This window comes from Haliotis asinina, chromosome 1, assembly GCF_037392515.1.
Source record: "Haliotis asinina isolate JCU_RB_2024 chromosome 1, JCU_Hal_asi_v2, whole genome shotgun sequence".
NCBI lineage: Eukaryota > Metazoa > Mollusca > Gastropoda > Lepetellida > Haliotidae > Haliotis > Haliotis asinina.
In genome coordinates, this window is record NC_090280.1 from 48,397,433 (window position 1) to 48,409,127 (window position 11,695).

Below are 11,695 nucleotides of genomic sequence, written 5' to 3' on the forward strand. Positions count from 1 at the left end.
TTACCCAGCACCCACCTCGAGGAGGTGGCTCTTCACGGGTGCCAAAGACATTAGTGGAAGCAAAAGCAATGTCATCATGTATTTTCAGATACGCTGTTTGTAGCAAGAAAGGGAATCCACCCACACGTTTTTGGAGTGAGTTCATGAGTGGATATTGCTTAACGCCGACAAGGTATTGGACAGTCTCTGTAAATTCATTACTAAGTCGTAATTTCATATTAATAAATTTATTTTGTTTAAGAATCACATTTTTTTGTCGTTGCTAGTTGGAAGTTACTCATCCTGAGCAGCAAAAAAAAGGAAGCCCCCAGTTTCACATGTTATGCCATCATTTTCCACGACGCCTAGGACATGTTCAGTGTCGTACCATGGATAGACCTCGGAGTCAAAGCCACAGACATGGCGAAGACGCTAGTTCACTAACAGTTATTGACAATTTATCATTACTGCGGCCGTTGCTGAAACTGATCCGTTACTACTCCCACTGCTAAAAGAACTGCAGTTTCCTTTACTCCCACTGTCATTATACCCCGATGCTGCATTCTCTACATGCATTCTTGTTCAACACAACACCGAATTCAATATTAAGGACGATAATCGTGTATTTCACTTGTATTCTACATCATTATCTTCAACAGACATGCATATCATATTTTATACAAGTGCCGAGATGAGTTGGATCGTTGACTGTAAACAAATGCAAAATTGACATTAAGTAAATGCACAAAGCTATAACATGGATTGTCATTACTTTCCCTGAACGGAAATGATCCTAACGCACATTGACCAAGGTTTGTAACGTAAAAAAATACAGTTTGTAAAACCTCTATGTCATGTGGCAAACTTCTCAACCGAGCACGCTTTCACTGGACGCCTGACTAGAGTTCCCTTAACCAGCGTTTGCAAGCGCAAAACAGAACAGTTTCATAAACAAAACACTCTATATACATAATGTAACTACTGACAAAGCCTATGCTACATGTAAGAGACAGGTGGCACAACAAGGTCCAAAGTGTACCCATCTCGTTTTCCTCAATACTAATTTCCCTTTAGTTCTCAGTGTTAATGGCTCCCAGTGACATGACATATTGCACCACCTCTAAATATATCACCCTTGGTGGACCAAATCAAGAAAATTTTTACCGTCTTCATCTGTCAGTGTGAGATTAGCTTCGTTCTCTACCAGTAGTTCCACTACATCTCTATTTCCGCGTTTTGCTGCGAACATCACTGGTGTTCTCTTCTTCCGCCCCCTGCTGTTTATGTCAAGAGAGTTCAGTGAGAGAAGATATTGAACTACATCAATGTGTCCACTCTGACAGGCAATGTGAAGGATGTTGTCCCCTCCTTTGCCACTGATGGACAGATCAGCTCTATGATTTATGAGTAGTTCGATCACTTCTTTGTGACCTCCTTTTGCTGCTGACATCACTGGTGTCCTCTTCTTCCACCCCCTGCTGTTTATGTCAATAGAGTTCAGTGAGAGAAGATATTGAACTACATCAATGTGTCCACTCTGACAGGCAATGTGAAGGATGTTGTCCCCTCCTTTGCCACTGATGGACAGATCAGCTCTATGATTTATGAGTAGTTCGATCACTTCTTTATGTCCGTGGTCTGCTGCTAGCATCACTGGTGTCCTCTTCTTCCGCCCCCTGCTGTTTATGTCAAGAGAGTTCAGTGAGAGGAGATATTGAACTACATCAATGTGTCCACTCTGACAGGCAATATGAAGGATGTTGTTCCCTACATTGTCAATGATAGACAGATCAGCTCTATGATTTATGAGTAGTTCGATCACTTTTTTGTAACCTTCTTCTGCTGCGAACATCACTGGTGTCCTCTTCTTCCGCCCCCTGCTGTTTATGTCAAGAGAGTTCAGTGAGAAGAGATACTGAACTACATCAATGTGTCCGTTCTTACAGGCAATGTGAAGGATGTTGTTCCCGCCTTTGTCAATGATTGACAGATCAGCTCTATGGTTTATGAGTAGTTCGATCACTTCTTTGTGACCTTCTTCTGCTGCGAACATCACTGGTGTCCTCTTATTCCATCCCCTGCTGTTTATGCCAAGTAACTTCAGTGAGAGGAGATACTGAACTACATCAATGTGTCCGCTGTCACAGGCAATGTGAAGGATATTGTTCCCTGCTTTGTCACTGATTGACAGATCAGCTCTATGATTTAAGAGTAGTTCGATCACTTCTTTGTGTCCGTGGTCTGCTGCTAGCATCACTGGTGTCATTTTATTCCATCCCCTGTTGTTTATGTCAAGAGAGTTCAGTGAGAGGAGATATTTGAGGACATCCACGCATCCTTTGTAAGAAACCAAGTGAAGAATGGTGTGACCGTCTTCATCTGTGAGTGAGAGATCTATTTCATTTTTTACGAGTAGTTCCACCACTTCCTCATTCCTCAGTTCAGTTGCAATCGTCACTGGTATCCTCTTCTTCCATCCCCTGTTTTTTATGTCCACCGAGTTCAATGAGAGGACATATTTCACTACATCAATTTGTCTTCGGTAACAGGCAGTTTGAACAACGTTACCCAATTTGTCTCTGAGTGACAGATCAGTTCCATGTTGTACAAGTAATTTCACCACTTCCTTATGTCTCTGTTCTGCTGCTACCATCACTGGTGTCCTATCCTTCCATCCCCTGCTGTTTACGTCCACAGAGTTCAGTGAGAGGATATATTTCACGATACCAATATGTCCTCGGTAACAGGCAATGTGAAGGATGTTACTTCCCGATTCATCATTGAGAGACAGATCAGCTCTATGTATTGCCAGTAATTCCACCACTTCCTTATGTCCATGTTTTGCTGCTACCATCACTGATGTCCTATTTTTCCATCCCCTGCTGTTTACGTCCACCAACTTTAGTGAGAGGATATAGTTCACGATATTAATTTGTCCGCAGTAACAGGCAATGTGAAGGATGTTACTTCCCGATACATCACTGAGAGACAGATCAGCTCTAAGTTTTGCCAGTAATTCCACCACTTTCATATGTCCTTCTTGTCCTGCTACCATCGCTGGTGTCTTCTTGCGATGTCCTAGACTGTTGATGTCAACCATTTCCTGTGAGAGGATGTACTTCACCACCTCCACATCTCCCCCCCTACAGGCGCAGTGAAGGATGTTGTCACCTGTTTCATCCACGATTGACACATCAGCTCCTTTGTCAACAAGCAGCTCCACCACGTCTTTGTGTCCGTTCTCTGCTGCCAGCATCACAGCTGTTCTCCCACACCATACTCTACCATTGATGTCCAATATGTTTTGTGAAAGGACATGCTTCAACACCTCTACATCTCCTCCAAGACAGGCTGAGTGAAGGATGTTCATGCCGAATCTATCCACCAGGTTTATGTTAGCACCTCTATTTATAAGTAACTCCATCACATCTCTATATCCTCCACGGACTGCCCACATCACCGGTGTTCTACCAATCCACTCTTGGCAGTTCACGTCCGCCTGTCCCTGTGACAAAAGCAGTTTCACCTTTGACAGGTCCCCGGTCTTTGAGGCGTAATGGAGATTACACAGTGGTGGAGCTGTAACGCAAAGTTAAACTTTTTATAAAACTTGGACGACAGTACGTTAGTCGTGTCTGTCTTGTCCTCAATGGTATATGTGGAGTAGGCCAAAACAGTTAATCATGGGCTTTTAATCTATTTTAATCGTAGTATGTGTGTCCTTTTAAATGGGTGGCTAGATGTGCCTAATTTGCTAACGACTGAGGGGATGGGGTGCGTCTACGGTCCATGCAGGTAGCAAAGGAAACAGGTAGGGAGGGTCATCTCATAAGCAAACCCACGGCGGGTGCAGCAGACGGTGGTTGGGATCGGGCACAGGGATAGAGATATCAGTTAATGTATGATAATGTATGATAATATATATAAACTGTGGAAGTACACGGCCTGTCAAAGCTGTTTTCAAAAATAATATTCAGTCCTGTCGAACTTCGGATGGTCATGTTACCTGTACATTTGGAGACATTTGGTACCATACTTTTCTATGGATATCAGAATACGTAAGTCCCACACGTAGTTTGTTTATTTCCTTTAAAAATCAACTGAATGGTCCCAAAATCACCAGCAGCTGAAGGGGTCCATGCAGGTAGCAAAGGCCCTGTAAGTCCCCATGGTAACTAGTGTGTTGATCTACCTTCAGTTGTTGGCAATCGACATATAACCCATTTTCATATTGTAGTGTCCTCTATAGCTTAACTGTTTTAGATGTGAGTGAGTGAGTTAAAATTTAGCCTCACATCGGCAATATTTCAGCCATATCGTGACGAGAACCATTAATATCATACATAATAGAGAATGGTAAAACATCTGTCAACGAAGGACAGTAAAGCAACTAGACTATCAGGTCTAGACAGATCTTTAAAACTAGAAATTAAATCTAAAACAATTTAACTATAGAGGAGTCCACAGACATTCAAAGTAAATTCAAACTCTCCGCTGTTTTAATCGTAGTATACGTGTTCTTTTAATTTTATGGCTAGATGTGCCTAAATTGCTAACGACTGAGGGGGTGGTGTAAATCCATCAAGGGTTCATGCAGGTAGCAAAAGTAGTGTAAGTCCCCATGGTCCCTAGTATGGCGCTCTGCCTTCACATGTTAGCAATCTATAGCCTGTTTTTATATTGTATTGTCCTCTATAGATAAACTGTTTTAGGTATAATTACTAGTTTTACGTTCTTTTCTGTGATATTCTAGTTGTTTTACTGTCCTTTGTCGACAGGTTTTTATAATGCAAATATATTCCATTTCAGTGTTATGTTCAAGTCACGATATGGCTGAAATATTGCCGACGTGACGTTAAATAATAACTCACTCACTCACTAACTATACAGCACGATACAATATAAAAACAGGCTATAGGCCGCCAACAACGGAAGGTAGATAATCATACCAGGGTCCATGGGGACTTACAGTATCTTTGCAGCCTGCATGGATCCTAGTTGGATTTACACCATCCCTTCAGCCGCTGGCGTTTGTACGAATGTTTAGCCAAATTTTAAACGAACAAATACACTACGTTTAAAACCGGATAAGCAACAATTATACTGAGAACGTTTTGGGACTCTAGAGGACAATAATTTTACGATACTTTAACTCCCTTTGAGGATACAGTCACTAACAATACCAGTTGCACATTTATACTACCAATCATTAAAATACATTTATCTATAACATATATTCAAAATTCAATCATGAAATCATTTTCTTTTTTAAAAAAAACAATAAGTAAGTGAGAACTAACACTGGTAAAAGATCCTTTTGACACTGAAATATTTATCCATTGTGATTCAATACAGTAAACCAGGATATGCTTGACAGTGACTCTCTCATCACAAGGGATACAAAGCGGAGGATCCTGGCTTTTTAACTGGCATTCATGAGTATATCTGGCATGGCCAACAAGACATCGTCGCAAAATGACCTCTTCAAATCTTGAGTGACAGCCCAGGTAGGCGTAACCAATATAGGGTTTTATTTCATATAATTATTTATACCTACTTGAGTGTCCCACCTCTTTTGCATAAGGCCACGGTTGTAAGATCTAATACTATCTCTGTAGTCAGAGGAAGGGATTAGAAGTGGTGTCACAGATTTGTTGAGTGCTACCTTGGCAGCAAGATCGGCCATTGTGTTCCCAGAAATTCCTACGTGACTGGGTAACCAACAAAAGAAGATGTCGTATTGGCCAGTTATAAGACATTATACAATTCAACAATTTCAATTAAAAGTGGATGTTTGCAAGAAATATTTTTAATCGCCTGAAGACAAGAAAGAGAGTCTGAATAGATTATATATTGTTTATGTATGGGGTGTCTTTCAGTATATTTAACAGCGGTTGATATAACTTTTGCTTCTGCGAAATCGACAGAGGGCAATACGATATACCTTCACATTGACAGCTTTAATGTAATATTGTTCTTTCACAGTCATTTTTATTTGTCTGAAAAAACTTAGTATATTTTATAAGATCTGAGGACCATGTTTGGAGATCAATGTCAATGCACCTCTGCTTTAATTGTATAAGGAAATTGTTAACCTTTGTAATTTGTTGATCAATCCACACATTTCCAAAACCATAACTGAAGAGAAGTTTCTTAACTGTCAAAGCCCAGCAATCAAGATTCTTTTCAGCAAAATTCTCATTTTGATTTATTAGTCTGGTCCAATACTTCACAATTTTACAATACACATTAACTTTCATAGAGTAACGACCTAATTCACTACGTGCAGTATTATTTGCAGTAGTACTTGACAGGTGAAGTATTTGCTTACAAAACTTGTCATGGACATTTTGTATATTTGGTGAGGGATGGAACCTTCAAATTTCAGAACCATACATCAAAACTGGAAGAATTGTAACATCAAAAATATATAATAAGACTTTCAATGGTAACTTTGCGATTTTTTTCATAGACGATCTAACAATAGAGAGTACTTTCCATGCTTGTTCCGCTAAAGTATTTTGAGTTTGATACCAACGTCCAGAGCACAGAAAGTGAACACCGAGATATTTATATGATAGAACTATATAGGGGTTCCGTTTAAAAAGAACGTTTCATATTTCCTAAGTTTGTCTGCTTTTCTAAAAACAATAATCTTAGTCTTGTCAATATATATTTTAAGTTGCCATTTGTTGCAATAGGAATTTAACTTATCGATTCTCTTCTGCAGCCCCACTACTGTACTATCAAATAGAACAATGCCATCTGCGAACAACAGAATAAACAGCTCTATGAAGTCTAGATTAACACACTTCTGTTTATCAGTAGACAAATATTCCACTACGTCATTAATTAAAAAGGAGAACGAAAATGGGGATAATTGGCATCCTTGACGCACTCCATACATATATTCAAAAAAGGAGGTATAGCCTGTTTTACGTGAAACACATGACTTTCCATTTTGATACGTATTTTTAAGTAAAGTGAACATTTTTCCTCTCACATTTCCAAGCCACAGATTTTAAAAGAAACTATTTCTGTGAACGGAGTCGAGTGCAGCCTTTAGATTAACAAAAGCTCAATATAAAGTTCCCCTAAATAATGATAAATATTTATTAACAACAGTATGGATAATATAGATATTATCTGCTGTTTGGAAACCATGTCTAAAACCTGCTTGCTCTTGACTGAGAACATTTCTTTGTTGAGCCCAGGTAAACGGCCTACTATGAATAATCTTAGCCAATATCTTCCCTGAAACTTCCAAAAGTGTGATTGGTCAATAGTTAGACGGTATATCGACACCACCTTTTTATGAGGGGAATAATGGCACCGAGGGTCCAGGCTGACGGATATACTCTTGATTATAGTATGGCATTAAATAAAAATTGTAACATTTGGAGGCAACAAATTGGGGCATTTTTTGAGAACTCTATACTAATCCCACTAAGGCCCGGCGCTTAACCCGACTGCATACTCTCTACAGCGTCGACTACTTCCTGCATGGATATTTCCCTATCAAGATATTCTTGTTCCACCTTAGGAGTAGTAAAATCAACATCTACAGAAGCTACAAACGTTTGAACTACTTCATGAAACTCTGCCTCAACATTTGTTTTAGAAACACCTTTAAACAACTGTTCAAAGTAATCAACCCACTCTGAGGGTTTAATCTCATTATCCATAGAAAAACGCTTCTGGTTAACGATTGCCCAGAATGATTTAGTATCCCTCGTCAGCAATGCCTTGTATAATTATTCCACATAGTCTTGAAACTGGCAAGACATTTTTAATGAACAAAGCTGCTGATATGACTCCCACGAGTCCATATACCGTTGTCTATTTCTGAAACTGTTATCGGCATGAAATGCACGAAGAAAACGGCGAGCCTTACAAAGCGCTTCAATACATTCTCTATCAAACCAGTTACCTCCCCTGTAATTACTAGTCTTAAATGGATATCTGTGATATATACTAGTGGTGAGTGAGTGAGGTAATATTTGACGTCACATCGGCAATATTGCAGCCATATCGTGACGAGAACAAGTAATTGTAAAATACTAATAGATTAATAGCACACACACTGTAACACCCTGTCAACGAGTGTGTGAGTGACTTTTTAACGTCACATCGGCAATATTTCAGCCATATCGTGGCGAGAACATTCAACAATGACCATATCTACATTACATAACCTGTCAACGAAGTAGAGTAAAACAACTGGAATATCACAATTTGAATTACAACTAGCATTAGTTAGAGTGAGTGAGTGAGTTAATATTTAACGTCACATAGGCAATATTTCAGCCATATCGTGACGAGAACGTTTAATGCTGAAATGAAAGATATGTATTTCATAATAACCTTGTCGTCAAAGGACAGTAAAACAACAAGAATATCACAGTTACAATTTATAACAAGTGTGGAAAGTTAAAGCTAATATCACTATCTGGAAAAAAAAAACAATATAAAAACAGGCTAGGGGTCTCCAACAACTGAAGGTAGACCTCCATACTAGAGACCATGGGGACTTACAGTACTTTTGCTACCTGTATGGACCCTAGTTGGATTTACATCATCCCTTCAGCCGCTGGAGATTGTATGAAATGCTAGCCAAACTTAGAATAACATGAATACTACGATTAAAAACCTGGTTGACTAAAATTTACATCGAACGTTTTGGGACTTATGTACCCTCTCAGGGGGACAATAATTTTACGATACTTCAACCCCCTTTCAGGGTACAACCACTAACAATCTCGGTTACTAATCTAAACTGCCAATAATATATCTATTTACAATTCATTCAACAAATCCAATTCTTTTAAAAATGCAATAATTAAATGAGAACTGACATTAGTAAAAAGGTCCTTCATACTACGTGATTTAAAATAGGTATACCTAATGATGGAATATTCAACGGAATCAAGCAAGACATGCTTGACCGTGATTCTTTCATCCATCGTCTCATAATGACCTCTTCAAATCTGGACTGACAACCCAAGTAAGAATAACCTATAGAGGGTTTGATGTCATGTAATTTATTGATCCCTACCTGGGTGTCCCACTTCTTCTGCATCAGATCACGGATAAAAGATCTAATGTTAATGTTTACAAGAAATGTTTTTAATAGTCTGCAGGCAAGAAAGAGAGTCGGAATAGATCATACACTGTTTATGTTTAGGGTGTCTTTGAATATATTTAAGAGCCTTTAATATGGCGTTAGCTTCAGCTGAAAAAATAGAACTTTTCTCTGGTAATCTAAAAGATATTGTTCTGGATCCAATGACATTGGCACAAGCCACTGTGCCACCGTCCTTGGACTCATCTGTAAATAAGGATTTATAATTGCTATATTTATATTTTAGTTGATTACATTCTTACATTCTGATTTCTTAAATGTGGTCAATGTTAGGTCCAACTTCAAGTGTAAGGTCAACTTGTGTCCTAACCAACTGCCAAGGAGGAGAAGAAAGAAGACGGGAGGGAGCAATGTTTTCCGACTCAATGCCGGCCGAAGAAAGAAAGAGTTTAATTCTATGTCCTAGAGGCGGGACAAGAGAAGATTTTTTGTTGCATAAAACCTCATAAAGGAGATTGAAGGCAAGGTTAGAGTCATTAGAGTATAATTTAGTAGTGTAATGTAAAGCTACCTTTATACGGCGTTGTTCACGAGATGTTTCATCAGCCTCAACGTAGTGACTGTCAATAGGGGACGTTCTAAAAGACCCAAGACAAAGTCTTAACCATTGATGATGGACAGAATCAAGAAGTTTAATGCTGCTTTTGCAGGCTCCACCAAATACGATAGACCCATAATCAAGTTTCGAACGGACCAGCTATCGATACAGGTGTAGGAGGGTAGTTTGATCTACTTCCCACTTTAAGTTGGAAACAACTTGGAACAAATCTAGTGCCTTCAGTCATTTAGCTTTAAGGGTTTTAATGTGCGGTAAAAGGTTAAATGAGAAGCAAAAATTAAACCCAAGAATTTGGCCTCCTTACAAGCTTGATGGGAGTGAAATCTAGAGATAGTTCAGGGTCTTTATGTGGCGTATATTTTCTACAAAAATGTATACAATTAGTTTTGGATTTAGAAAATTTGAATCCGTTTCGTTTTCAACACACCATTTATGTATTTTGTTTAAACACAAATGCAGTTGCTGTTCAATAGTATGCATATATTTACCGCGACAAGAAATATTAAAATCATCCACAAGTAACGATCCATCATTTGAATCATTTAAAACTTTTAATAAACTATTTATCTTTATGCTAAAAAGTGTGACTGACAAAATACTGCCTTGTGGAAGATCCTGATCCTGATTATAATCATCAGACAGGTTAGAACCCACTCGTAGTGGAAACTCTGTCATTTAAAAAGTATTTTGTCAGTCATATAAATTGAGGTAAACGACCTCGCAAGCCGAAGTCATGTAAGTCTCTTAAAATACCTTGTTTCCAGGTTGTGTCATATGCTTTATCTAGATCAAAGACGATAGACACAGCATGTTGTTTATGAATAAGTGCATTTTAAACAAATGATTCCAAACGCACTAAGTGATCGACAGTACTTCTGTTTTTACGAAAACCACACTGTATATCAGTGATAAGATTATTTGTTTCGAGGCACCCATGAAGAGCCACCTCCTCGTGCTGGGTGTTGGGTAACGCTAAGTGCTCTTCTAAACTGTGGACCCGGGACGGAATGTGTCCACAGCACCCCATTGCTTGTCGTAAGAAGCGACTACATTGGGCAACCTGTTTGCCGTGGGTTGCGTCCCGTGTCGGTGGAGGACGGGATCCTAGTGGTTGAGGGCATTTGGGCTTTTAACTGGGTTCCATTTGCCCAACACACCACTTTGGCCCTTACTTCACCTAGGCGGGTGGTTGAATTGGCCCAATTCAACCAATCGGCTGGTCATGCCAAGCCCTGTGCATGGACTGTGTATGTGTCATTGCACAAGTTTGATTTGGAATTGTTTTGAATTTCGGCCTTGGCACTACTGATCTGTAACTTTCGTAATTGTGAATTATGAAAATATGAACTTTGCCTAGAGTCTCATGCCAGAAGGCGATGGCACATGGGCCAATCTGGTAGATTAATTACTTATAATTCTTCTAATGATGTATATCATCCGAGTATCCTTGGTGCAGCAAGTTGGAGGCCCGCTTGCTTTCGCATTGACCTTGTGATACTCCGTGGTGGGTGGGGAGCTCGGATGATTACCCATATGGCACCAATCATGGCTTATGAAATACCTCTCCGAAACCAAAGCCTGATGCTTCAAAACAATAAAGTGGCAGAGCTCCTAAAGGGGTCACAAAATAAAATTCAGTTGTTCAATAAATATGGATCTCTTGAAGATATGGACGTTTCTGAAAACGTCCATTCTAGGGCACATAGCTTGTCGCCCTCCAAAAGAGTGCGGGGCAGATCCCCAATAAATCCCCCCAAAAGATAGTTTCTTCAAATAACATTGTACAGTGGAACTGCACAGGATTGAGGACTAATTTACATGAATTACAGCTATTAGTCCAAGATTTTATACCTTCAGCGTTATGTCTCCAAGAGACATATTTAAAGCGGACAGATCCATTTGACCTTCATCATTTTAATGCATATCATTGTTTTTCACCTCCGGGTGATAGAGCCACTGGCGGATCATCCATTCTAGTTTAACAAAACATTATTCAAGGCCCTGTTTCACTTAAT

The 11,695-nt window shown here is 39.4% G+C and overlaps 1 protein-coding gene across 1 annotated transcript; it reads right to left on the bottom strand.

Annotated features, from left to right (window-relative positions):
- Positions 1–1,108: 1,108 nt before the first annotated feature.
- Positions 1,109–3,436, bottom strand: LOC137273209 (serine/threonine-protein phosphatase 6 regulatory ankyrin repeat subunit B-like). The gene has a single exon (XM_067805715.1). It carries the CDS (start codon positions 3,434–3,436, stop codon positions 1,109–1,111), a length of 2,328 nt encoding a protein of 775 aa, XP_067661816.1.
- Positions 3,437–11,695: the final 8,259 nt, after the last annotated feature.